The sequence below is a fragment of the Pan troglodytes genome, chromosome 9 (genome assembly GCF_028858775.2).
Source record: "Pan troglodytes isolate AG18354 chromosome 9, NHGRI_mPanTro3-v2.0_pri, whole genome shotgun sequence".
Lineage (NCBI taxonomy): Eukaryota > Metazoa > Chordata > Mammalia > Primates > Hominidae > Pan > Pan troglodytes.
The window spans coordinates 11630410-11657754 of NC_072407.2; the positions used below are offsets into that span (position 1 = coordinate 11630410).

At 47.8% G+C, this 27345-nt stretch overlaps 2 protein-coding genes and 1 pseudogene across 25 annotated transcripts in view; 1 reads left to right on the forward strand and 2 right to left on the reverse strand.

Annotated features, from left to right (window-relative positions):
* The window catches only part of LOC104008404 (basic proline-rich protein), an 80132-nt gene extending 76685 nt beyond the window's left edge, over window positions 1-3447 (reverse strand). The window contains exons 1-2 of the mRNA XM_063783585.1: window positions 3443-3447; window positions 851-2811 (exon numbers count right to left, since the gene is read on the reverse strand). Of these exons, the coding sequence (XP_063639655.1) occupies window positions 1938-2811; window positions 3443-3447 (879 nt within the window). The 3' untranslated portion in view covers window positions 851-1937. The remainder of the gene's footprint in view (window positions 1-850; window positions 2812-3442) is intronic.
* The window catches only part of PPFIBP2 (PPFIA binding protein 2), a 144441-nt gene continuing 119605 nt past the window's right edge, over window positions 2510-27345 (forward strand). For 13 of the 24 annotated variants that reach the window (XR_010147125.1, XR_010147126.1, XM_054662007.2 and 10 more), the window contains exon 1: window positions 2610-2849. The gene's annotated coding sequence lies outside the window, so the exon portion shown is untranslated. Of the gene's footprint in view, window positions 2850-27345 lie in introns of all 24 variants that reach the window. The other 11 variants (XR_010147127.1, XR_010147128.1, XM_054662012.2 and 8 more) reach the window with 2 other exon arrangements.
* LOC129136328 (transcription factor NF-E4-like) lies at window positions 6481-13074 on the reverse strand (annotated as a pseudogene).

A 27345-nucleotide genomic window follows, 5' to 3' on the forward strand; every position in this document is an offset into this window, starting at 1 on the left:
TTGTCTTGCTGTCCTCTGTTTCTCTCTTTCTGCTTTAAATTCAATAAAAGTGACACTGAGCAAATAACCTCCTCAGGTTATATTTGCCCACACACCCTAAGCACAAAAGCTTTCTGGGAGTGCTGCTTGTGTTAGGTTTACTGTGAATGATTCCCAACACACTGAGGCCCTTGGTAAATATTCTGGAATCTGGACAGAAGCCATACAGCAGGCAAGCGACTCTGCCACCGCAGGCATGCCCTGTGGCACCGAGGGCAGCATGCCTCTTGACAGGGGCTTCCTCAGTGTTTCCCACGTGTTTGTCCAATTCAGCTAAGTTCGAGTCACAAGTGCAGGCTGTGGTGCTAGTCTGTGTCACGTGCTGAAGCCTCTGTCTTTCCAGGTTGGTCACATGAGAAGGTTTGCTTTGTGTGCTTGCAGCTGTTTTCCTGTCTTTGCCAAGCCCAGGCTGGGACCATAGGCAGTGAAGAGAAAATGTTTTTTTCCATAGCATTTGAGTAGATATTTGGCAGAAGGGAATTACTCAACCCATGGATACAGTGTAATTACCCACAGTTCTAACAGAATGGTACAGAGAGGCCAAATCCTTTGTGGAATGAGACAGGTATGAATAAACGTGATATTACCTGCCCTATTACCTACCTATTTCACAGATAGAAGGAATGTGGGCTGCCTCACAGAGGATAGTGGGGTAGATTTATCAATAGGAGTGAGTCCTGCAACCATAGTTCCTTTGGAGGCACAGAGGGGAGGTTGCCTGAAATGCGCTGTCTAGATTCCACCTGGGATATGATTTGATTGACAGCTCTGCAGGGCACATCTGCCCCAAATAACTCACCTTGGTACCTACCTTAAATCCCTGCAGCTCGAATCACTCTTTTAGGTCAAGACATTTTCTCCAGGAAGCCCCTGTTAAGGGACCACTTTGCTTCTTGTGAGCCAGCGCAGTTCAGTATGCAGGCCTGGGAATGGGGTTTCTTTCAGGTGAACGTTTTAGCTCTGGGGTCTTGTTGGATTTAAGTGAAGACTGACATCGACATGGCCTACATCAGTGGTTCTTAAACTTTGTTGCACATAAGAATCACCTGCGGAGTTTTAACAGTCCTCATGCGGTGGCCATACCCCCAAGACCATTAAATCAGAACCTCTGGGGATGGATCGAGATATCAGTATTTTTAAAGTTCCTTCCCGCAAGTTGGTTCCAAAGTGCAAAGAAGCTCCAGAGCCGGTGACTTAGAACATTTAAAAAGGTAACTGTATCAATTTAAGAACAGGCTAGCAGTTTCTGGGGGCTGAGGCAAGGCGAGTGGGTCCACCAGGGCAATAAAGGGTGGGATTTGGAAACAGCCATGAACTTGTGTGAACTGTGGCAGCCTGGGCCTACAAAAGTCGCTCTGCTGCTATTTTAAGGAAGTGAAAGAGAACTGAAGGGTGTCCTGTTGTAACACAACTCTTGCGGGCCCCAGCCTTCCCCTGCTGGCTGTGCTTTGGTCCGCTGCTGGCCAGGTTCCCGCAGTGACCACACGTCTCATATTTGCCAGGGTGGGTTAGGTTCTGTTCACATGTAAAATTCTCCTGGGCCTACTGGTCATTTCAGACCGCGAGGGTAAATTTGGTTTGAAAAAGTTGTGTCCTGTGGAGTTTGTCGACACTCCAGCCTGTAGAGAACTAAAGGCCAGGGCTGTGGTGACTCCTGCCAGAGCTGGGGACTATGCCGAGTCCCTGGTGTCGCTGCCATCTGAGGCCTACAGGGATTTTAAACAGCTTAACAGCAGCCAGTCCTTGGAGGCCTGGGCAGGGCCACAACATAGCAGTACAACCAAAACGGGTTCAGGCCACACGCTGGAGGTAGGGGTTGGACCAGATCTCCAGCTTCAGTCCTCCCCAGTTCGAGAACCCATTCCTGTGGTCAGACATTGCCAACTCTTTTCTTGGACCTAAGGTCCCAGACCTTGGTGCTGGGCACAGGGAAATGCTTCCTGACCTCGGCTCTTCATAAGACAGAACTTTTGTTTGGTGCCAACCACTAGAGGGACCTCCACCCCAGGTTGCGAGTGCAGCGCGGCGGGACCTGGGATGATTCGGGGGCTTTCCGACCTGCTTAGGCAGGGCGGCTCAGAGACAACCTCAATTTTGCCTGGATTGCACGCGGGCCGAGGAAGTCGGGATGCTCCGAAGGGTTTCTGCTCTGGGTGTGCCTCTAACGTGGGTTTTCTATGCTTTCTCTCTTCGCAATTCTCGACACAGTTTCCTTCTTCCTCGCTTTCATTCCCTGTGACCGGAGAACGGCGCTGAAGGGCTGGAGAAGCCCAGGAGACTGGGAGCCGGAGCGCTGGGTACCCACCCGGGCCTCCCCGCAACCGGAGCTGTGTGGAGGAGGAGGCGCGGCGAGCGGGGCGGGGCTCCCGGAAGGGGGCGCGGTCCGCCGAGAGAGGCGGGGCTGGGGCCCGGACGCGCGGCCCAGGGGGTGGGGACCAGGCAGGTTCGAAGGGGCGGGGCTGACCAGGCCGGTCTCCCGGGAACAGGAACCCTGGTGGACGGGTCCCAGCAGGCTTCTTCGGTGCCCGAGAGGGAGCGGGTGCCCAAGGGGGTGGTCCCTGTGGCAGGTCCCGGGGTGGGGGCGCGGCGCTCCGGGAAGAGCCTTCCGCAGGTCCCCGCCCCGTCACGTGGGCGCCGGCCCCGGCCGCTGCGGTCGGTCCGCTGGTTGGTCGGGCGCTTGGTCCGGCAGTTGGTCGGTGGGCCAGTGGCCCGTCGCTCGCTTCTGGGCTCTCATGTTTGAAGGTGGGAGGGACACGGGAGCGGCCCGCACACCTGAGCCGCCCGGAGAGGAGCCGCGGCCCCGTACCCAGGTCAGTGGGCTCTCCCCACACCCCGGGCTTGCCGCGCGGTCGGGGTTGGGATCCCCGTCGGGAGCATTACCTAGGGAGTGGAGCGCCCCCAGAGCTACGAACCACGGGGGCGTGTGGGTCAGTGTCTCTGTGAGCCCCGGAGCGTGTCCCAGGCTCGAGGACGGGGACCCTTCTCCAACTCCACTGGCCAGAAGCCTGGGAGGAGGGCAGAACTCCTGTGGGTTGGCTGCGTATCTCCACCCAACCCTGCCTGGGATCCGCGGACAGTCCGCACTCCTGCAGGTGCCAGCGTGGCCCTGGAGATGCGCAGGGAGGTGGGGTCCCTGAGTTCTGTGCGGCGCGTCCCAGCCCTGCTCAGCGCGGGGAGCAGCGGCGTGGACTAGGGAGCCTAAGGAGGTTGCGGAAGCTTTAGGTCTGTCAGCCCAGGCAATTCTCTCGTGGACACAGCGTGTGTCTAGATGCAGGGCCTCGGCCAAAGCCAGTTCTGTAGTGTAAGTGCAAAAATACAGCACACTTTTTAAAATCTAAAGCCGCCGCGTCCCAGTAGACTGCAGGATGGGGACGGTCCTATTTAAAAGTGGGCTCCTCCTCACCTCATCACATCAGATTCCAGACCCGCCGTTTTTCCTCGGATGAAAATAAGATTATATAACAAGAGAACAGAACTTCCAGCGTTTGGATAGGATTAAGACAGGCATTCTTGCCAGTGTTTAATCTTTTAAAAAACGAATCTAATTATATTTTTACTTTTAGAGCAGCCAGATATTTGGTATAGATCCGTGTCCCTTTTCTATATTTTGGTCTACTTCCTGTCTTTCTCTTCATCTCTCTCCTTTCTCAACCCCTCCTTAATTGATTGTAATACAAATCTGAAGTGTTTTCAAATTTGTAGTGTATTATGTGAAGTTAAATGGTCAACTACAGAAAAGTAGTTGGTTTTAGACATAATTCATCTTCAGCATATTCAGTCTTTCATTATTATAGGTGTATGGAAAACTCTAAGTGTTACCTAATTTAGAAATTATTTCTCTTTGGCTTAAGAGAGGCAACCCATTTGCACTTTGCTTAAATTCATATCTAAATAAATTTGAAGTGGGAGATGGGGATGATTGGTGAGGTTTTCACTGATTGCATTTATCCATGTTTTATTTAACATATTTCAATTATTAGTAATACTATTTTAAGATTTGGTGATGTGACAGTTGTTAGCTTATTGCTACTGGAGAGATAAGCTGCTTACCATGATGCCTTCTTTACTGGGTAGCTAAGGGAGATGCGCTTTGACTTTAAAAGAGTAAGTGGAATGAGATCAATGACATGAAGGCGGTAGGAACAAAGTTATGGGAATTCCTGTCTTTTATCTGAGCAGGGAAATCTGGGATAATTTTAAGAAAGGGTGATGTGATGGACCTCAAAGGATCCCTCCTGGGGTTTTTGAGGCAGAGAAGGGTAGAGTGTGGCCTGGGCTGTGACAACTGTGTGGGCAGGCAGGCATGGACTCACCATGAGAAGTGGCCAGTGGTCCAGCTTGGCTCTTATGTCAAGTGCTAGTCAGGAAAGCTGGTGACAAGGCTGGAAAATAGTCCCAGCTGTCCAGTACAGAAGTCTGGACTTGGTCTGAAGGCACAGCAGGGGACTGACTGATGGTTCTGTGAACTTCTCAAAGTCAAAGACCTTGGTCCTTGACCCTCCCAATTCCTAGCCTGATACAGAGAAAATCCAGTAAATATTTGTGGAGTGCATGGTCTGACAACACTGTAGAGCAGAGCTTCTCAAAGTTGAGAATCCTGTGGGGATCTTGTTCAAATGCAAATTCTGATTCCATAGGTCAGGGGTGGGACTTGACATTCTGTGTTTCTAACAGATTCCCAGGAGCTTGCTGATCATTTCCCTATGTGTAGCAAGGATTTAGAGTAGCAGTTTGCAAACCTGGCTATGCCTCATAATCGCCTGGGGAGTTTTGTAAAACGTTCAGATTAAGTAGGCTGGGATGTTTTTACCAAGTTCCCCCAGGTGATTCTGTTGACAAGCCCGAAGGCAACTGCTGCAATGGCAAAGTTCTGGGAGTGTGGTGGGAAGCAAAGTCCAAGGGAAAAAGACAGCGGGGGCGGCAAGGCCGGAGAGGAAACCGGGAGGCTGATTCAGGGTCAAAGGGATGAGGCCTTATTTTGGGCCTGAGAGAGTGATGAGGTGGGGACAGGTAGGGAGACTTCGGAGAGACAGAATCTGTAGGACAGAGGACTAGGGAATGGGACAGTCTCTAGACTGATTAGATGGAATGAGAAGCGAGGAGGGAGAAACAATGCTGGGAAGATTCAGCTTTGGGCCTGAGGAATGGTATGGCCTTTAGACTGTAATGTTTAAGGTAAAGTTTATGAAAGGTTCTTGTATCGGTTCGAACCCCGAGAGCCTGCCAACAGACAACATGAGGAAGTGTGGGGCCACATGCTGTTTTAACGAGCGCCTGGGTGCAGGTGGGCTGAGGCCTAAAATGGCGTCAGCACCAAGTGAGGACGAGGCAGGGGTTTTATAGTTTCCTGTAAACAAGAAGTGTCTCAGTCTGATGTAACTGCTACACAGTACCCAGACGGCCCCTCTCTCTATCTTCAAGGGGTACGTGTCTTCCAGCCGGGGTAGGTATCTTCCGGCCGGCTGTCTTCCTGCTTCTGCTGTCTTGCTGACGCACACCGCTGGCGCAAGTGGCCTTGCACCTTGGGACTGGGCCTGAGAAGGGAGGAGTTACTCATCTCTTCAAGCTTTCAGACCCCGGGGAGAATCTTTCATTCCTGTCTATTTGGTTATAGTAGAAAGGGAAAAGGGGTGACTTTCTCAGTAACTACTTCAGGCGTGACTTAGGGGTGGTGTGGGCTCCTTGGAAAAAGAAAAACTTAATTTTTAGGGTATTCTTGAGAGATGTGTTGGTATCCATCGTGTCGTTGTAGCAGGAGCATAGTCTGAATTGTCTGGTGGCTAACTGTAGTTTCAACAAGAGTTTTAGTGGTTTTTATTATTAGTGGGATAACACAGAGGAGAAAAAGTGATGAAGATTACTGTCCCTACCAGGGTTTTAAATCCTCCTAAATTAGAGAACTGTTGTCCGGCTGCTAGAGTGAGAGCTCGAGTGAGGGTGATGAGTTCAGCTTTTTGGGAGGTGGTGCCTGGGAGGAGCAGATTGGCTTCAATAGTGTGGGGTCTTTAAGGGTAATGTGGACAGGGGTGTGGTGTTTTGCAACTGAGGGTGTGGAAATATCCCTAACAGCGGGGTTAACTACAGATAGGGGTAAGGAAAGGTTGCATGTTTTAGGGTGGGAGGTTGGAGGAGCAGAAGAAAGTTAGAAGCCTCGGAGGGGTCTGGGTTGATGCGTTGGGTACTACGGGGAATGTGGAAGTGGAGAGTAGTGTGGAGTTTTGAAAGGATGTCCCTGCCTAGGAGCAGAGTTGGGCATGAGGGCAGGACTAAGTAAAAGTGAGTGAAGGAAAAGGTGTGCAGGAAGCAGAAAAGTGGAGGGGTGGCTCGGGGTTAGGAGACTTGTCCATCAATTCCCACAACAGAGACTTAGGAGGACTGGGTGGGTCCTGAAAAATTAGGTAAAGCAGAGTAGGTCACCCATGTTGATTAAAACCATCAGGGTTACCCTTGGCTCGGATGAAGTGATGGTAGTTGCTGGGGCATCCATTCCAGGGCACTATCAGTCTTCAGCGGCAAGGCAAATGAGATCCGAGTAGGAGGTTTTGGCCTGCTCGGGAAGGGATGGGGGCGGTCCTTGCAGGGGCCGCTCATAGTCCGACTTCCAGTGGGGTCCTCCGCAGAGGGGGCACGGCCTGGTGGGCTTACCTGGGTATGGGCATTGTCTGGACCGGTGGCCTTCATTGCCGTACTTGAAACAGGCGCCAGGTGGAGGTGGATTGCTAGGAGGCTTCTGTGTGGAGCTGTGGCCCCGTGGGCCTGCAGGGCCCCTGATGGCAGAGGCAGGCATTTGAAACTCTGCCTGTTTTTGCCTTTTACTTTCCTCATCATGATTGTTAAAGACTTTGAAGGCTAAATTAAGAAGGTCTTGTTGTGGGGTTTGAGGGCCGTCGTCAAGCTTCTGAAGCTTGCACCGAATATCGGGAGTGGATTGGGAGATGAACCGAAGGTTTAAGATAGTGGTTCCTTCTGGGTTGCTGGGTCTAGGTTGGTATATTTTCTCATGGCTTCAGTTACATGAGAGAGAAAAAGGGCTGGGTTTTTGTCAGGACTTTGGGTGATTTCTGGAAGTTTTTCATAGTTTACCACTTTATGGGCACCCTTTTTGAGTTCTGCAAGGAAACACATAATCGTGTGGTCTCGATGGCAGCATCTAGAGGCCCTGTCTTGATAATCTCAGTGGGAGTCCTGGTTGGGGACTGCCTCTGCACCAGTAGGCTTGGCAGGAGCTTGTTGATGAATTGTGTCAGCATGCACCTGAGCTAGGGTCCAGATACAGTCCTGGTCTTCTGGGGTGAGGGTGGAAGAGGGGATAACGTAGAGGTCATGCCAAGTTAGTTCATAAGACTGGGTAAGGTACTGAAACTCCCTGATATAAGAGGTAGGGTCGTCTGGAAATGAACCGAGTCTTTTGTTAATTTGAGAGAGATCAGTGAGGGAGAAGGGAACATGAACTCTTAACAATACCTTCAGCTCTTGCTACTTCCCAAAGGGGACACTCTAGCACTGGCGCTGAAGTGAGGGTGGGGCATGAGCCAAAGACGGCGCTCGAGCGAGTATGGGCGGGAGAGAAGGAAGAAGTCAGAAGTCGTTCCTGCTGAGGGTTTGAAGGGGAAAGGGGGTTTGAGTTGATAAGCAGTGGAGGACAGATAGGGGCGTAAGGTGGCGGGATGGGTTTACAGGCTTCAGGAGAGGGCAGTGAGGAAGGAGAATGAGTACAGGCAATGCTAGAGTTGTCCTCAGGAGAGGACAGTGTAGGAAAAGAAGTGGGTACTGCTGACTGGGAAGATGGTGGCTGGGAAGATGGCAGCTGAGAAGATGGCGGCTGGGAAGATGGTGGCTGGGAAGTTGGCAGCTGAGAAGATGGCGGCTGGGAAGATGGCAGCTGAGAAGATGGCGGCCGAGAAGATAAAGAGGAGGCTTGCGGGGTGAAAGAAGATGGTTGAGAGGGAGAGGTAGAGTCTGGGAGGAGTGGACAGCAGTCTGCTGGATCTATCTGGGAAAAAGAGGTATGGTCGGGAGGAGAAAGGCCATCAGGGCTGCGAGAATGGAGGAGAAGGATTTGAACAGGTGAGCAAGAATTGCAGAGGTCGGGTCGTGATCTGAGTGCCAAAAGGCCTGGAAATAAGGAATTTCTTCCTATTTCTTCGGTCGTTGGCAGTACTTGCTTAAATCAGTTAAAACTGTAAAGTCGAATGTTTCATTTGCCGGCCATTTGGACCGTTATCTAATTTGTACTGTGGCCAGACTGAATTGCAAAAAAAGAAAAGGCGCTTAGGGCGGGTATCTTGCCTGAGGCCTAAGGTTTGCAGGTTTTTTATGGGGCAGCCTAGAGGGCTGTTTTTTGGAATGGAGGATCGGGAGTTTCCCATAATGAAGGGTAGGCACAGGAGAACAGGGAAAAAGGAGACAGTCCTGGACAGCCGGACGGAGACGATAAAAGGAGCGATCGTCACCACTGCCTTTTTCATTCCTGGAACGGGATCAAATGGCTTAGAGGTGTCCCCCTAAGACCAGATGATCAGCGAGTGCCTGGCACACGCTGGAGCCTTTTTGGACCAACGTTGGATTTTCGGACCAGAGAAACCAAAAGAGGCCGAGCAGGTTTTTCCGTTAACCAGGTTCCCGGGGAAACTTACCAGTAGGTGAGATCAGTGACTGATCTGCATGCACAGAGAGGCGACTGGAGGCTAAGGAGCTTCCTTTGTCCAGCTGCTGTGGCCTGCTTTCCAGCATAGAGGGGTAGGTCCACGGGGGACACAGACCTGAGCCCCTCCCAGGTTTCGGCACCAGGTGAAAGGTTCTTGTATTGGTTCAAACCCTGAGAGCGCACCAACAGACAACACGAGGCGGTATGGCGCAACATGCTGTTTTAATGAGCGCCTGGGTGCAGGCAGGCTGAGGCCTAAAATGGCATCAGCACCAAATGAGGACAGGGCAGGGGTTTTACAGTCTCCTGTAAACAAGAAGTGTCTCAGTCTGAGGTAGCTGCTACGTGGTACCCAGACGGCCTCCCTTTTGTGTCTTCCGGTCAGGGTAGGTATCTTCTGGCCGGCTGTCTTCCTGCTTCTGCTGTCTTGCTGACGCACGCTGCTAGCACAAGTGGCCTTGCACCTTGGGACTGGGCCTGAGAAGAGAGGAGTTACTTATCTCTTCAACCTTTCAGACCCCAGGGAGAATCTTTCAGTTTACAAGTGGTTTTTTACTTGGCCATAAGATCTTTTTTTTTTTTTTTCCTGAAATGCAAATCTGTTCATGATGCTGTCGTGTTTGAAATCCTCTGGTGGATATCCTAATGCAAAATATAAGAAGGAAGCACTAATATAAACACAACTGATAACATTTGTTCCATTCTACAGCCTGTTCATCCCCATTCAAGATGTGACATTCAGTCCCCATTTGGTGTGGGCACAACTAGGCTGAAACTTTTGGCAGCTTTGTTTATTCCTGAGTCACTATTTTCCCTGCGTCCTTCTTCTTCAGAGGAGCTCCACTTCCCTTGGACTTTATGTTTCTTAGTATCATTCTTTGGTTCCAATGCTTGATGGCACCTATGTGTCTCTGTCTTCATGGATTCTATGTAGTTCTAGGAAAGGTGGGCTTTATCCTTTATATACCCTTAAAGCCAAGTCTTGTTTGACTGTGGATCTTCACAAGCTTCATTCTTATCTCTCACTCATCTGGTAAATAATCCTCTAAAAGAGGCTGTCCTAGAATAATCTGTTTAGCTTTAGGCCCAGATCTCCTTAGTGCCTCAAGTTCCAGGGGACTGCTGACTCTGAGCTTTGTCTTCAGCAAATGTATGATTTCTGTTTGCCTTAAGGTCCTTGGCTTGGTTCTCCCTGGTTATTCTTACTTTCACTTCCTCTCTCTGTCATGTTCATATGTACACATTTATGCACACTGAAAGCTGAGCATTCATTGTGCTTGATGCTTTTAATCCACCCTGTTCTATGTTGCATAGTAATCATGATCCCTAACATACCTGTAGATGAGAGGCCTAGACACAGAAGGAATAGGACTGTCTCTCTGATAGGATAAAATATACCATCCTTGTATGGCATTCAAATCTCTACAGTGGTGGGCCCTACTTTAGCTCCCCAGCTGCCTCTCCACTGTTCCCCAAACTGAGAAGCTGAGTAATTTCTATTCTTTTGTGCCTATCTGCATTTGCATACACTATTTTATCTTCCTGGAAAGCCCTTTTGTCTCTATTCTGCAAGATTATTAATCCTTCAGGATATAGATCAAATTCTTGAAGCTCCCTTGCCCCTAAGTCGTTTTTACTCTTCTGTTACATACATATCGCATCAATCAAAGATCTGCTATGCTATTTCATCACTTTATGTCTATGTCTCTGTCCATATTCCTCCAAACTCTGAGCTGCTTTAGGGCTGTATCAGCTCTTGTGCGTGGCCCCACACTTAGCAGATGTCCAGGAGGAGTCTGTGGTAGATATGGGCCTTAAGCTGGCTGGCTTTGCAATGTTTACCTCAGTAAAGAGGGAAAGGGGCTGGTTATTTCATATGGTAGATGAGAGAAGGAACAGGAGCAGAAGCTGAAAGACTGGGAGGAAGGACAGGCCCAGTGAAGAGTGGGCCCATATGGCTAGAGTCAGGGGGTTGGGTGGACATTGGGAGAGGTGAAGATGGAGTCTCAGGCTGGGAAGAGATCATGGAAGGCCTTGAAAGTTGGAGCTATATAATTTAAATTTTATTCTGATGACATTAAAGGTTCCGTACTCAAGTATGGAAAAGACGTGGTAAAACTGTTCAGGATGATTCTGGCTGGGAAGGGCAGGTTGGAGGGACAGGGAGGAACTTCTTATGAGCACAGGCTGTTAGAATAACCCACTGAGGTAGCTCAGGACCTAAATCAAGGCAATGGCAGTAGGAATAGAGAGAAGGGAGCAGAGGCGAGTGACCATGCCAAGAAATCCGGCAGGATTTGGTGACTGATTGTATTTGAGGGAAAGAGAAAAGCGTCAAACTGGATACTGACGTGAGTTAGTTTGCTGGGAGAAGAATGAGGCAACTGTTAGTAGCATGAAAGCATGGAGGAACTTAGTGGAAGGGGGAAGGGAAATGAAAGTGGTTGATTCTTTCGGAATCAGAAGGGAGCCTCGGGTAGTTTCTTGCTTGCCCTTTGTATGTTTACCCATAAGAGGATGGTGAAGCCCAGAGAAACCTACCCAAGATCACTTAGCTCTTGATTGTAGAACCCAGGTCTACTGGCATTATGGCCTGGGCTTCTATCTTCTGTAGCACATGAGTTTAGCCAGAGGAGAGCTGCCAGAAGGTCGAGATGGAGATTCCATTAGGCAATGAAAAATGGGAATGAGACCAGGTTTGGGGTGAATTCAGCCTTCAGAACAGCTAAGGCTGGAGTCTTATAGGTCAAGCACCCAGATGGGAAATGTCTGCTAGTTGCCAATGCCATGGGGGCCCGAAGGCTCATGAGGCCTCCTTTTTGCCCTGTGGCCTAGCTGTATGTGGGGCTGATGGGAGATATGAAGTACTTTTAGGGTATCAGCGCACTTATACTTATTATGCTCAATGTGGGCACGTGTATTAATTTTCTTCTGGGAATGTAACCACCAATCAATTTATCAATTCCATGGGAAGTTGTATTCCAAGGCCCAAACACCTCCTCTACCCAGACTTCAGGGCACATCCAGCCAGTTCATGAGAAGTTGCCTCTTATAGTGTTGGAGTGGGGATGGGGGTAGAGGGAACAGCTAGCTAGGGAAGGCAACCAGCCATGAGGACCTCATCCAAGCAGGGTCCGATGTAGAGTCAGGATCGGGGACTCAGATGGCTGGATGAGGGCTACAGCTGTCCGATGAGGAGTGAGGATCTTATCTAGAATCTGCACTGCTGTCGGGAGACTCAGTGGCCCTGAGGCTGGAGTTCTTCAATCCTCCTCACCCCTCCCTTCCACACACCTCTGCCCAGCCAGGCTCCTCAGCCTCCAGCCTCCCAGGATGGAGTCTTGTCTTTGTCATGGACGCTGACACAGTGGTCACTTCTATTTCTTGAGGAAGAGCTAGGTTTATGAATGTGAAACATTTGGATTATTGTCTGAGATGTGGTAGTTGCCAAATAAAAACATATACACAAAAATACTGGGAGCCAACGTTGAAGGAAAACTTGTCAAGACTCCCTTTCTCTTTTGAGCTTTGTAGTGGGGTGTTGCCAGTTTATACCTCATCTTGTTCTGAAGGTTTTTTGTTTCTGTTTTTCAGATTAAGGCCAAAATATGTGCACGAGCCTGCTTACCCATGGTAAACTGTCAGGGACAGCCACAAATTGCACAGATTACAGACGTAGATTTGCACTTCCCATTTCTTAGGAAGTAGGTGGGTGGAGGAACCACTAATGCATCTCCAGGAAGGGATTTGTTAGCCCAAGGGAGGCTATGGGGACTAGATCCTACATTGCCTCTTCCCAGGCCTATGGTCTCTGTGGTGTTCCCAGGTGGCTCTGCTTCAGGTATGTCTCTTTCCTTCTGGGAATAGGGAAGGAGGTGATCCAGATCTCAGGATTTCTCCGCCTGCTTAGGGATGCCAGTGAGGTGTGTTTAGTGGGGATACTCTTGTCCCTGCCCTCCAGTGTAAAGTTACACTTCCACAGTGACTTGTGTGCATGGTTGAAATGCAGCCATCACATGCAGCTGGGCCTCTCACTCTGACCTGGAGGGCCACTCCTGTGACTGCACTGATTATCCCAAGAGGCCTTCTTAGCAAACTTCTCCAAGTTGCTTCTGGCAAAAGGTTCAGAGAACTCTGCCAAAAGGAACTACTTGGTTGACAACTCTGTGTGTGTGTCTGTGTGTGTCTGTGCGTGTATGTGAGAGAGAGAGAGAGAGTTGTGTAGGAATCAAGAGGTTTGTTATAGGGACAAGGGGGACAGAGAGGGGGTAGAGCCACAGCTCAAGCTTAGGAAGACCAAAAATGGGTTACCTCTTTCTTGCCTGCTTAGGCAAGAAAGCCTCTATCTTCAGGGGCAACAGTTTCCTTCTCCCAACACACAAATCCATGTTCCCTCCAAATCAAAGAGGTTTTTGCACAAATAACTAGCTCAATGCTGGACTGCTTCATGGAGGCAGTGGAGGTGTAGACTGGCCCCACAGAAAGTTTCTTCCACAGGAAAGGATAGAGCAGAACTTCCAACTTTGGTGGATTTGACAAATGGCTTGTTTCATGAGGTCAGGGTAGTGTTATTCCCATTTTATGGGAAACAGGTGCCAGAGAAGTAAAGACACTTTTGAAGGTTCCAGAGTATTAGATTTAATGTAATTTATTGTCCGAACTGAACACTTTTGAAAGTGAAAGTAGGCACATAAATGCTAAACTGGATGGGGACTGGGGAAGATCAGGATCAGGCACATTGGGATGTGTGGTTTCAAATTCAGTGTTCAAAACTCCAAATTCTATGAGCAATGGGGGCAGAAAAGGGAAGGGGTGGGGTGGGAGAGTGGATTGGCCTGAGGGGGTGGAAATTTATTTGGGATAGGAATAGCAGATTCTTCTAATTCAACATTTCACCAAGGCAGAGGAATAATTCTTGACTCTGACACCTGACCTTGACTGGATGTCATGAAAAAGTTTCATTACATAAGCTCTTCCTGCGACCAACCAGCCAAGACATCTGGTTCTTGGATGCATGTGCTCACCTGGTAACAACAACAGCCTTGTGTGTCTGTCTGGGTTTTCACTGTGCCTGCTCACTGGTGCGGCACAATGCCCCAGGCAGGGATTATTGTTCTGCTTGTGGAGATGAGGAAACTGACTCCTCTTGCCTGTCCTGCCCCCTCATTCTATCATGGCAGGCAGGAGGTTTTCTCCAGCATGAGGACTTGGCCTCCCTAAATCCTGAGGACCCTGGTAGCTCTAGAGTGGAGGGTTTGAATCAGACAGTCCTCCATTAAAATAGCTCTACACAAATTTGCTGTTGCTCCTCTGAGCAAGTCTCCTTACTTACCTCTTTGAGCTTTACATTCCTCATCTGTTTAATGGGAACAATAATAGGCCAATTCATTTGGTGGTTGTGAAAATTAAATGAGATGAAATGTTGACTCCAGTGCTTGGCACATCATAGGTAGTCAGTAAATCCTTTTATTCCCGTCTCAGGAAGCTTGAGAGAAATCATTTATCAAGAGATATTTAGATCATCCAGAGGGCTTATCCTGAAATTTCAGGTGGGAAGTTGCATGCTCTGGGCTTCCAGGTATGACACAGAAAGGGCAACCATGGTGGCGGTGAGCAGAAATTCCAGGAGGCAGAAGTACATGACAAGGTAGAGAACAGCCCGGAATCAGGTGGCTGGTCACCCACGTACAGGACAAAAGCAGCAAACAGCGCAGAGTCCAAACCAGCTGGATGAGACGTGGCAGGGTTAAGTGCAAAGTCCTGCCCTTAGGCCCTGAAAATCAGTTCTCTGAGTGTCCTACCCATCTATGTGGAAAAGCCCAATACATTGGCTTAGCCTGGCTACATTAATTGAAGTCCTGGGTTTAGACCTTGGTAGAGGATCTTTTCCCTGCATTGGCTGAGACTGGCCACACCTGGAGTGTGCAAAGCCGGTATCCCTGTCTTACAAGCTTTGGAGGGGCCCAAGGACAGTCAGGAAGATATGGGGGAATGACTGCTATTTTCAGGTGGGCAAGGTGGGCAGCATGTTCTTTGTTGCTCAGAGGGCAGAGATGAAGGCCTATGGTAGTGATGTCAAAGAAAACTAAAGACGGGGCAGATTCTACTTTGACATAATGTAAGAAATTTTAAAGAACTCAAGCTTGTCTCTAGGGCCAAAGAGCTGTTTTAGAGCAGATATTGGAGTCTACCTGCAAAGGGTATTGTTCAAGCAGTATTGACTAGAGAGGAGTTTATGAAATAACAGGGAGGAAGGTATACTGAAAGGTTATAGATCTAACTAAAGTGCTGTAAGATTTTGGCAAAGGGAAGGCTTTGTGGATCAACCAACTGGGGTGGGATCCTGGGGAGATGGGAAGAAAAGGCTCTCTGGGGATCCCTGGTCAGTCAAGTGAGTAAAAGGCATAGAAGCCCAATTGAGTGAAGTGGGATCAAGAAATAATAAGGAAACCAGCTTAGCTAGACTCTTCCCATTATTAAAAGTCAAAGAAAGAAGTTGGAACTCTAAGGGAAAAGGAACTTGAATGCCAAACTAAGAAGCTGGACTTTACCCTGTCGGTAGTGGGGAATAATTGGTGGCTTCTGAGCAGAAATGACTTGCAGCAGATGTAGGCTGGAGTGAGGGTGGGAGGCTGGGGAAAGAGCAGCCTTAAAGCTGTGCAGAAGCGGCCGGGTGCGGTGGCTCACGCCTGTAATCCCAGCACTTTGGGAGGCCGAGGGTGGGCAGATCACGAGGTCAGGAGACTGAGACCATCCTGGCTAACATGGTGAAACCCCATCTCTACTAAAATACAAAAAATTAGGCCGGCATGGCTATGCGGAAGCTTCTCTATCCCAAGTCGCAGGCTGAACATCCCACTTAGTGACAAGGGCTGGGAGAGGGGAAAGGCTCTGAGCAAATGTCTTTGTGGGCTGAAAATGAGACTATGATCCCAAGAAGTGACTGGACTGTGTATATTCTTTGCTGATGCCTACCTTGGCCCAACCACCTGAAAGCTGTTTTAGACTCACTTGCCACCCCTTGAAGATTTTGAGAACACACCATCCTGAGACCTGGAGAACCAGGGTATGTGGTGTGAGACAGCTGGGTTCACAGCATCCTAGAGGGCATAGCAGGTATAGAAGGGAGTGATCCAGGAGGACACTGGTCACAAGAATGTCCTCCTGGATCACTCCCTTCTATACCTACCATACCCTAGGAAGTCTGACTGTCTGCAGCTTGGGCCATAGAGTGAGCAAGGTTCCATCCCTGGGAGGGGAGGCAAGGAAAGGATGTGGGTACCAGGGCCTCATTTAAGTAGGCTGAGGTTTTGGGTGGGGTGTGGTGTATGGGAGGAGAGAGTTGCTGTGGTTAGGCAACGTGGATGTCTGAGCAGCGGGATATCTTGGTCTGGGTGGCAGGGAGGGAGTCTGGCAAGAATGGTAGGAAGAGTGGCCATGGAACCCCAAGGTCAGAACTGGCCCATTGGATCTGAGGAAACCTACCCTTTAGCAGCAGAGGTAGAGCATACTTCTCAGGTACTCTGGAATCAGTAGGATTGTGACAGTATTTATTATTTCAGTCTCTAAATAATTTTTGAACCATCGTCTATGCTGAGAATGGTGATGATGGGACCACAAGATGAACAGACCTGTCCCCTGACTGAATGGAACTTAAGAAATGTACCCCCTTACTCAAACAGATAGTAGTAACTGCTGAGAAAATACAGTTAATATTCAGAGAAAGATGTTGGGGGGGGCCTGGCTTGCTGAGGAGGTGGCATTTGAGGTGTGTCCTGAAGGAAAGACAGGGACCAGAGTTGCCCTTTTCTATGGGGCTGAAGGGAATTGCTGGCAGAGGGAACAGCAGTGCACAAAGGAAGGCATGAGTAATGCCAATTAAGGGGCACCTGTGGAAAACAACTGGCAGCATGATTTGGCTGGAACTGAGGAGTAAACGAGGTTAAATAGGGCACCAGGGATTGGAAATTACCATCTATGAAGTACCCATCAGGCACCAGGCATTGAGCACAGAGTCTGTGCTCACTTAAATTTCAAAGCAGCCTTTCAGGGCTTTAACTGAGGAGGAAATGGGCTTCAAGAAGATACCTGATCATCTCAAGGTTCCCTAGGTGGTGAGTGGCCAAAATAAAATTGATGTCCAGGCTGCCTGACCCCAAACTGTGTTCTTTCCACTTAATCTTGCCACTATGTTTAGAGTCCAGATTATGCAGTCTTAAATTTACAGTGAAGACCTGTTCTTACTGTATTTAGGCAGGAAGATGGTCAGATGGTACATGGCAAACCACATTAACCTTTGAGAGGCACTTAGTGGACATGGCCAGATAGTCACAAAGCATATCTGAGTTCTAATACATATATATGCATGCATACACATATATATTTAGGAAGTTAATCTCTAACTTCCTAAATGCAGTTTTCACATTACAATAGAAACTGTTACTCCCAGACCACTATAGGCAATTTCTGAATTGCTGGCTGAATTCCAGTATTTTCTCATCCCTTCAATAAAGTATATTAGAATGGGGCAAGATAAGCCTGAATCTTCTCTAATTTATACAAAAAGCTTCTATCATTAGTAACAAGTTACCTACAACCAACCTTACCTGTTTAGGATACCAAGGTGTCAGCCCTAAGAGATGTTTAGCAAGAGTGGTACTCCAAGAGGGTCGGAAGGGTGGGATGAGGGTAAGAGTCAGAGAAATGTGGGCAGTAACCCAGGTGGGGCTGTAGGGGTTGAGAGGAGGGACCGATACAGTTCAGTAAGCATTTGCTGAGAGCCTGCCCATGCAGGGGTGTAGAGTGGGTGCTGGGATACCTGCATGAAAGGACAACATTGTTTTCTTTTTTTTTTTTTTTTTTTAATTCTTCAGTATGCTTTAATATATATATATTCTTTTCCTAAGAATTTGTAGACTGATGTAGGTACAAAGTTGGCAACTTAAGGGCTGTCGGCAAAAGTCTGCCACCACTTTTTGTAAATAAAATTTTATTTAAACAAAGTCACACCCCTGTGTTCAAGTATTGTCTGTGGCCATTTGGCTTACTATAGCAGAGGTGAATAGTTGTGACAGAGACCATATGGCTGACTAGCCTAAAATATTTACTGATTGACCCTTTAAAGAAAAGATTGTAGACTTAGGAAGTGAGTATGTGTTTCATTTTTGTTTTTAACTGAAACCTCCATTAAAAGAGGAACCTAATTTTACTTCTTATATTACCTGAGAATAACAGAAAATAAAATCACAAAACCAATTATGTCTCCCTCATATACCCTCAACACAAATATATACCTAGAGTAGATTTAAACTTCATATAAAGCAAAATTATTTTGCCAGTGGAAACATTTGAGCTACCCAAATTAGGTTATCTTATAAATGTGCTTAATAATTCAATTATGAGGTATTCTTTAGAAAAGTTATTTTTTAATTTTTTACCAGATACCATTTGACCCAGCCATCCCATTACTGGGTATATACCCAAATGACTATAAATCATGCTGCTATAAAGACACATGCACACATATGTTTATTGCGGCATTATTCACAATAGCAAAGACTTGGAACCAACCCAAATGTCCAACAATGATAGACTGGATTAAGAAAATGTGGCACATATACACCATGGAATACTATGCAGCCATAAAAAATGATGAGTTCATATCCTTTGTAGGGACATGGATGAAATTGGAAACCATCATTCTCAGTAAACTATCGAAAGAACAAAAAACCAAACACCGCATATTCTCACTCATAGGTGGGAATTGAACAATGAGATCACATGGACACAGGAAGGGGAATATCATACTCTGGGGACTGTGGTGGGGAGGGGGGAGGGGGGAGGGATAGCATTGGGAGATATACCTAATGCTAGATGACGAGTTAGTGGGTGCAGCGCACCAGCATGGCACATGTATACATATGTAACTAACCTGCACAATGTGCACATGTACCCTAAAACTTAAAGTATAACTAAAAAAAAAAAAAAAAAAAAAAAAAAAGTTTTCAGTATACAGAAAAAAAAAAAAAAAAGAAATGGAAGGGAGAAAGATATCAAAGTTTGTTCACAGTGATAGACTATGTAAAGCTAATAAATTCAGGAAAAATATTGGAAATAATCAAGATCCTGTGAAAAAAATAAAGAGAATGTAGAATTGGGTAAAAAAAAAAAAAAAAAAAAAAAGAATCATTAACTTTGCTTGTGACACTTGTATATAAGTAAATATATATTTATTATACATACACGGAGACTTTTGAGAAGGATTTTCATTTAAAAGCATCAAGAAGTATTATGTTACCAATGGCTATGAAAACAAACATATACAACCTTGGCTACAATATGAACTCCTATTTAATAAAAAGTTCATTAAATCTACCTGACAACATTGTTTTCACAGATAACATGTTCAAGCTCTGAGCAGGTGGGTGTTGGTGGGGACTGCCTGCTCAAGTTGGGGTTCTTATGCGTATATCTAGTACAGTCAGCCAGTCTTTGTTGCTGAGCAGGTCTGCCCAGGGCCCAATTCTCCATCCAGTTTGGCCTTCCTCCTGGAGCTCAGAACTCAGATCTAGCCCTGGTGGCCATGCCTTGCTTCTGTCCTCAGGGTGGACCCAGGGTCCTTCAGACTTCCTAATGGGAGGCTTTTCCTCAGCCTGGAGAGAAAAGTTGAGACCACCTGCGAGGCAATAGTAACCACTGAGAAGACAGAGGAAATATTCAGAGGAAGAAGTTGGGGGAGCATCTGGGCTGCAGTGACTCAGGATTTCATGTTAACAGGAGACAATGTGGGAGGAAGCTCTACCTCCTTGTCCTACCACTTAATAAGGTGCACTGTGAGAACCCGTTAAAGGCTCTTCCAGGGTCACAAATTCAGTCCTCAAATGTTATGATTTATATTTAAAAGAGAATTTTAGATAAGCCAAGTGACAGCTGAATGGGAAATGGAGTTAATGAGACAGATCTTATCGGCACCATGAAAAATGCACCTCATTACATCACTGTTACACATTGTATATGGAAACCTTCCCTCAGTAATTCCTGGAGTGATTGCCTGTTCTGGCTATAGGTGTCCCCAAAGAGTGTGGTGTCCACTGAGAATAACCGGGAGGCCTTTCTCAGATACCAGTACGGCTCAGCCATCTTTTCTCAAGGCCATCTCTAGAGTTATTATGGGCTCTCTTGATACCAGTGCATGGAGCCAGGGACTGCTGCACCGAGGACAAAGCCAGACAGCCATGAACGTGGTCAAGACTTGGCCCTTCCCCTCCCTAACCCTACAGAGCCCAGTTCAGCTTTAGCCTCCATGTTTGAGGCCTCCCAAAATCCATTTCCCCAGCGGTGTCTTCTCTGTCAGGTACCTGCCCCTGGGATGGCCCCTGAGCCTCATAACTCGGCCTGTTCACTGTTCCTAAGCAGGTCACCTTGTGACCCTCGTGGAATGGCTGAGGAAGGAACCGAGGAGCTGTAAGAGTGGCCGTGTGATCCCTAGGAAACCTTCAGCTCTGGAAGGCCCTGTGGCCCTAACCTTGCTCTGTTTTGTCAGGTACTGCTAGAGAGATGCAGAAAACCTGGAGCATGTGTGCTGTTTGAGCTGCTGTATCCCAGGGTCTGCCACTTTGGGGGCTACCTGCAAGAGATTTGGCAACTTCTCAAAGGAACTCAACATCATGGTTGTTGTTTTTTTAACCCTGATCCCAACATTTAGGCCCTGATGAAGGGTCTTGGCCAAATCCATCTTCTGGAATAGTACAGTTGGGAACATGTTCTCTGATGAGGAGAGGCAGAGTGTTACATACTTACTGGGCCAGGCACTGAGGTGGGTAGTTTATTCTGTCCTCTTTCTTAACCCTCTGACTAACCCTGTGTAAGGCAGATATTATATCCATTACATAGTAACCTGAGAGGTTAATGTCCATATTACCCAAGGCAAAAAACGAATCCAGCTCATAAGTAGTGGAGCAAGGATTTAAGCCCAAATCTGTCTGACTTTGCTATGGTCTGAATGTTTATGTCTCCTAAAAATTCATATGTTGCAATATAATCCCCAAAGTGATGGTATTAGGAGGTGGGGCCTTGGGAGGTGATTAGGTCATGACAGTGGAGCCCTCATGCTTGAGATTGGTTCCTTTATAAAGAGGTCCCAGAGAACTAGCTGGTTTCTTCCACCGTGTGAGGACATAGCTGGAAGGCACCATCTGTGAACCAAGAAGCAATCCTGCTCCAGACACTGACTCTGCTGGTGCCTTGATCCTGGGCTTCCCAGCCTCCATAGCTGTGAGAAATACATTTCCATTGTTTGTGAGCTACCTTCCCAATTTATGGTAATTTTGTTAAAACAGCCTGGACAGACTAAGACAAAGCTTGGGCTCTTTCTGCTGCATGCTGCTCCTCTCTTTCTTCAGGGGAAGAAGCACCTCACTTGGGAAGAAAGGAGCCTCAGAAGGCTTGGGGCTGGGGGTATGGGGACCCAGCGTCTATACTACCCTTTCTGTGGCCATTTGGAGTCACATAGACCTCTGTAATTTTCACTTTTTCCTTTGATTCTGAGGAACTGTTTGGGTATCTTCTATAGGGGAATAAAGACTCTGCTTTATGGAAAGGAAGAGCTGAGAAAGATGGGAGAGAGGTCCCAGGAGATCATTAGACCTTCCCACTCCCCTGGAGTCCAGCTAACAAACTTCCAGGAGCAAGACCACTTGGGCCTGCAGGGAAGGGGCTACCTAGTACAGTGTCATTCTCCAGCAGGCCTGTCTTTGGCCTGCAGGAACACTTGTGCAAGTGGGGGATTCCTAGATCACTTTTCTTGGGAAAGTCCCTAAACCACTTTCTGGCCTCTGAACTCTTAGGGGAGGGAAGTGATCCAAGTGGCAAATATCTTGTGACTGGCAAGCCAAGGTTAAGGACCAACCCTTCCCCTGCCTCCCCACATGCTGGAGCTTTTGAACTGAGTTGAAGATAGCTGGGCCCAGGGCTCTTGGCCCTTGAATGCAGCTTGACATCTGGTCAGGCTGCAGGATCTTAGGGTTTCCTCTTTGTAGCATCCTAAAATCTGGCCTCACTAAATGGTCTCGGTCCAGAGGTGGGATTCGACTTAGAGCTGACTTACAAAGAATACAGATAAAGGAATATTGGGCACTGTGCTTACCTTGATGTGGTTTAAGGTCTGAGGATGTGAAGAAAGTCTCTCCTGGATTAAGAGGGAAGGGGAACACCAGCGGGTCAGGATAGAGGCCGACAGCCCTGGAGAGGAGGCTGCCTTCTTGCCATAACTTTCCCAGCTGCGTGTGTAGGATCAAATGGGGGTGTGTGTTAGTTTGCTTGGGCTGCCATAACAAAGTACTGGGGGGCTTACACAACAGAAATTTATTTTCTCACAATTATGGAGGCCAGAACTCTAAGATCAGGGTGTTGGCAGGGTTGGTTTCTTTTGGGGACTCTCCTTGACTTTTATTTATTTTTTATTAATTTTTTTTTCTTTTTGGAGATGGAGTCTCACTCTGTTGCCTATGCTGGAGCGCAGTGGCACGATCTTGGCTCACAGCAACCTCCACCTCCTGGGTTCAAGTGAATCTCCTGCTTCAACCTCCTGAGGAGCTGGGATTATAGGCATGTACTACCACACTCAGCTAGTTTTCGTGTGTGTGTTTTTAGTAGAGATGGGGTTTCACCATGTTGGCCAGGCTGGTCTTGAACTCTTGGCCTCAAGTGATCCACTCACCTCGGCCTCCCAAAGTGCTGGGATTATAGGCATTAGCCACCATGCCCAGCCTCTCCTTGACTTTTAGATGGCTGCCTTCTCCCTTTGTCTTCACATGGTCTTTCCTCTGTACCCATGTGTCCTAATCTGGTCTGCTTTTAAGTACACCACCTATTGGATTAGGGCCCACCCTAATTATCTCATTGGAATGTAATTACCTCTTTCAAGACCTTATTTCCAAATATAGTCACATTCTGAGGTACTGGGGGTTAGGACTTCAACATAAGAATTTTGAGGGTGTGGGTACAATTCAGCTCATAACAGGGTGTTTCCAAAATCCTCATTGAACAAGGCTCAGTGTCATGGTGAAGCATCGAGAGGCACTTACTACTGATCCTGCCAACCTTGGGACCAGGAGAGGATGGTGGACCCAGCTAGCTAGTGGAGGAAGCCTGACTGGCCTCGTCCAAAGGCTCAGCTCCAGGCCGAGCTGTTTACTTGTAGTCAGGCTCTCTGGCAGCAGTAGTTTCTGTGCAGTGTCTTCATCTGGCTCCCGTGTGGCCCTTGGAACTCCAGTGAACACAGAGCTGCTAATACCCTCCAGCCCAGGCCTTCGGGGGAAGCCTCCTTCTCCTCTGATGGAGGCAGAGGCCAGGCTGTTGTTGACAGTGCACTCAGGCCTGTCTTTAAAGAAATTCTTTGGTCGTCTACTGACTTAATCTTTTTTATTGCAAGGGGAAAAGCATTGCATTGAATCAAAATTAAACTGTTCAACAAATGTTGAAATGAAGGCTCAAATTACAGAATACATTTTGATTAATTCAATTAGTGTTTACCTCCAGCCTGCCAAATTCTGGGGCCTATTCCTCAGCAGGCAGCCAGGGAGGCTCGTAGGAGGGAGTTGGCTATAGGCAAAAGTTATGCACGCTCCAGCTAATAGAGAAAACTTACCAATTCATATCTGGTTTTTTTTTTTCTTGTTGCTTAGCATTCTAAAATAATGGAATAGGGAGAAGTGCCTGGTTTTATTATCTATTAGGGGAAGTGACATCCTTTTTTCCTCATTGGTCCTTCAGGAATACAATTGCATCCATCAGTTATGTCTCTCACTCATGCCAGGCCCAAGCGTAAGTTCCCCTTATGGTAGAGACGCTTTCACCTCTGAATATCTGGCTGTAAGAGAGAAGGGACCCCAGGTGTGGAGAAAGTTCGATGAGAGAGGCTGTCATGGATAGCCCCCAATCCTTTTTTCAGAGTGCTGGCCAAGGTTACATGCCCAGCCTCCCTTCACTTTCCACTCAGATACACAAACACTTAACATTTTGTGTCAACAAACATTTACTGAAGGTCCCGTGCCAGGTTCTTTGCTGGGCTCTGAGGATAGAAAGGTGAATGGAGCATACTCCTTGCTCTCTAGCAGTTAATCTAGACAGGGAGGCAGACACATTGAGAAATAATACAAATTATTATCATCTTCATAAATAATATAGACAGCTCTGACGATAAAGGTGTGTACCGGATATGACAGGAGCAGAGCTGAGGCATCCAGCACCTTCAGGGATGAGGGGTAATGGTGTTAGGAAAGGTTTTCTGGCAGTGGTCATTTGGATAAGGCCTTAGCATGGGTGGGATTTGAAAGTAGAGATGGAGAAAAGCACCCACGTAGAGGAAGTACAGAAAATGGGGTATTTCTGTATGCGAGGGTAGGACGTGGTCCAGTGAAGCTGGAACTCAGAGTGGTGAGGACTATAGCGGGGAAGGTTAACTGTATTAGAGGACTTTGGCAGAGCTGCAAAATGCAGCTTCTCTCCTGAAAGCACTGTGGAGCCGAGGAATGTTTGAGAGCAGAGGAGCATGTCATGAGCTCCATGGAACACGTCTTGCCTGCACAGGGAAAGAAAGACAGATTGCAGGGAAGTTGGCTAGAGGTAGAAAGCCCAGAGGAAGCAGCTTTTGCAATCTGGCTGAGAGATGATGAGGTTCTAAACTGTGGTGAGGTGAGAGGTAAGGAGAGTTTGGTGGAATGTTAGGACCTATTCAGGGAGTTTGAATGGCACTGTAGAAAGAGCACCAAATGAGTCATCAGGAACTTAGGTTCAAATCTCAGTTCTGCCGGAAGGGAAAGTAGAATTCTCTGCCCCCTGCCCTGAAAAGTCCACATCCCCAGGTGGTGGTTTGGTTTTTTGGGTTAGCCTGTTACTATAAAAAGAATTCAAATGTACACAGAAATAGAAATAGTAAAATGCATCCTCTTACCCATCATTTAGCTTAACCTCTTGCTTGTATTATTTTTTAGGGGGGCAATTTTTGAGATGAAGCTTTTTGGAAATATTCACTTTGAGGTTGCATTTGAAGCATTTCTCTGAATCTGTTTATGATCCGGTTGAGGCAATGAAATGATTTCATGTCCATTTGTTCCTCCCTGGAGGTAAATTGTGTGTATGCATGTGTGTTCTTTGCTGTAAGAAAGAAAATGAGGGTAGCTTCCCTTGAAGGGTAAGTTCTGGGGCTGAGGAGGCACATTGCCAACCGGGTCCTGTCAGGGGCATGAGGCTCTCTGTCTGCTGTGGGGGCAGGTGTGGTGTGGACAGGGGAGAGAATGGAGGTAAGGACTACCACAGGTCAGACACCCTTATCCATTCACTGGGAGGGGCTTGTTGCCCAGAGCTTAATTCACACTGACCAACCTGACAAGGCTAGTCCATAAGCCAGACACCAATTTAATTTACTCTGGCAGGCATTGTGCAGTGGCCACAACGCAAATGCCTGCTTTCCCAGACCGCCTTCCTGGCCTTACCCCACCTGCAAAATGAATTACAGCATCATCCGCAGGTTGCTGGGGAGCCATGCTCTCAAATAGAAGGCACCATGTGCATTGCAGGTGCATCACTACAGGCCCTGATGGGACCTCATAGGCTCTTTCTGGTGCAGGCCACTTCCTTTGCCAAGGTGGCTCTAGGGAGAGGGGAGGATGGGCTGAGCTGCACATGCTCAGTTCCTTCTTTCATTTCTACCATCAGATACTGAGCTGTTTCCCAGGGGAGGAAATCCTGGAAAGAGAGGAAGTTAGTATCCTCCCATTGGGTCTTGCCCATGACAACATGAAGCAGAAACTAAATGGAGGTGGGAACCCATGTCTCAGCCAAGATTCATTTCAACAGGCAGGGGTGGGGATGCTGTCACAGAGAAAACTTGCCTGAGCATTGAAAAATTAGTTTTGATGGACAGAGATTGGGGAAGGGGCCTTTAGTTGAGGAAACAGCATGACAAAGGCACAATGGCATAAGGATGCTCTCTTGCGGCTGGGGTATCAGGAACCCAGGAGCAGGTCAGGCTCAGTGAGGAAGTGCGTCCAGCGTAGTGGTTAGGAACATAACCTTGGAGTTGGACTGCCTGAATTCAAATCTTATCTTTACTGCTTCCTGGATGTGTGATTTGACCAAGTCACTTAACCTCTCCAAGCTTCAGTTTCCTTATCTGTAGAATCGGGATAATAATAGTTATAAATATTGAGATATGAGATAAATATAAGAACTTAGCTCAGTGTAGAAGTGAGTGTTTAATAAATGGCAGCCATTATAATTACCATCATGAGAACAGGACATTTTCGGGTCGGCTCCAATTTGCACGCCAGCTCACACGTTTGGACTGCTGTGGGAGAGGCCAGGTGTTACTCAGGTGAGAGGAGGTTCTCCAGTGCCCTGGTTCTGAATACCTGAACACAGTCTGGGCAGTAGGAGTGGAAAGGATGAGATGGAGAAGAGCATCCCTGCAGGGGGAGACCACAGAGACCTGGTGGCTCACAGGGGAGGGGAGTAGGGTGGGGAAGCATGACAGGTGAATGCAGGCTGCATAGTTCAATGAGGGACCCGGAGAGTGCTTCTCCCAAATGCCAGAGGAGGAGAGTGTCACCACTGATGAGATGCCAAAGAAGGCACTGGAGCAAACGCTGACTGATGGCGAGTCTAAGCGCTTTACTCTGTTAACATTTAACCTTCACAACCACCCTTTCAGGTAGGCAGTTTTATTATTATCCTCATCTTAAAGATGAGAAACCTGAGGCACAGAGGTTAAGTGTCTTGCCCTGGGACATATAGTGTTGGAATCAGGGCTGTCACCGAGGCAGTCCAACCCCAGCCTGGGCTTTTAACCCCACCCTAGACCGCCTCTTAAGGAAATGAGAACACAAGCGGCTGGCTGGATGAGAGCATGGCACGGGTGCACACGGATGAGTGACGTCCCACCACTGGGGGTGTCAGAGAGCACGGGAGGTAGGCAGTGGGGCTCTGAGGCAAAGGGGAAACATGGAATAATAACAGTGGGGTGCAGGGTCAAAGGACATGTTCTAGGATAGCAGAGGAAGGAGCAGGAGAGGGAGAGAGTGCAGATTCAGTTTGGAGGGGGAATAATTGAGAGGTTGGATCTCAGTGATGATCGAAGATTAGGGGTCACAGGGAGGAGGGGCAACTCTTAGCATGTGAAGAGAGGGTAAGAGATGAGAGAAGGGGAATCAAGTGGTTTTGTTTCTCATTAAAGAAAGACGCATGGTAGTTTGCAGAGGGAGTCTGACACGAAGAAACATGAGATTAGAGATCCCAGGCGCATGAATGTCTGATGGAGCCGTATGTGTTGTTTAGCATCCCGGGAGCAGAAGGAAGAAGAGACATGTGAACGTGGTTCCCCAGGCAGAGGGAGAGTGAGCGTAAGTTGTGACCAGAGAGGTAGAATGAGCTGAGGAGCACGTTCAAGCTGGAGAGAGGTGAGGACTCTACACTCTGATGAACAGAGCCAGGGAGAGAGCCTCCACGTTGTCCAGAATAGGGCTATGGTGAAAGAGGAAATGGAGTCAAGGAAGTGTGGGAAGGGAGGGGATAGGTGGGGACCTGAAGTGGGCAGGTAGAAGGGACAGGCTGGCAGACCATGGTTATACTTGGGGAGGGGAATCCAGAGAGATCCTTGAGCT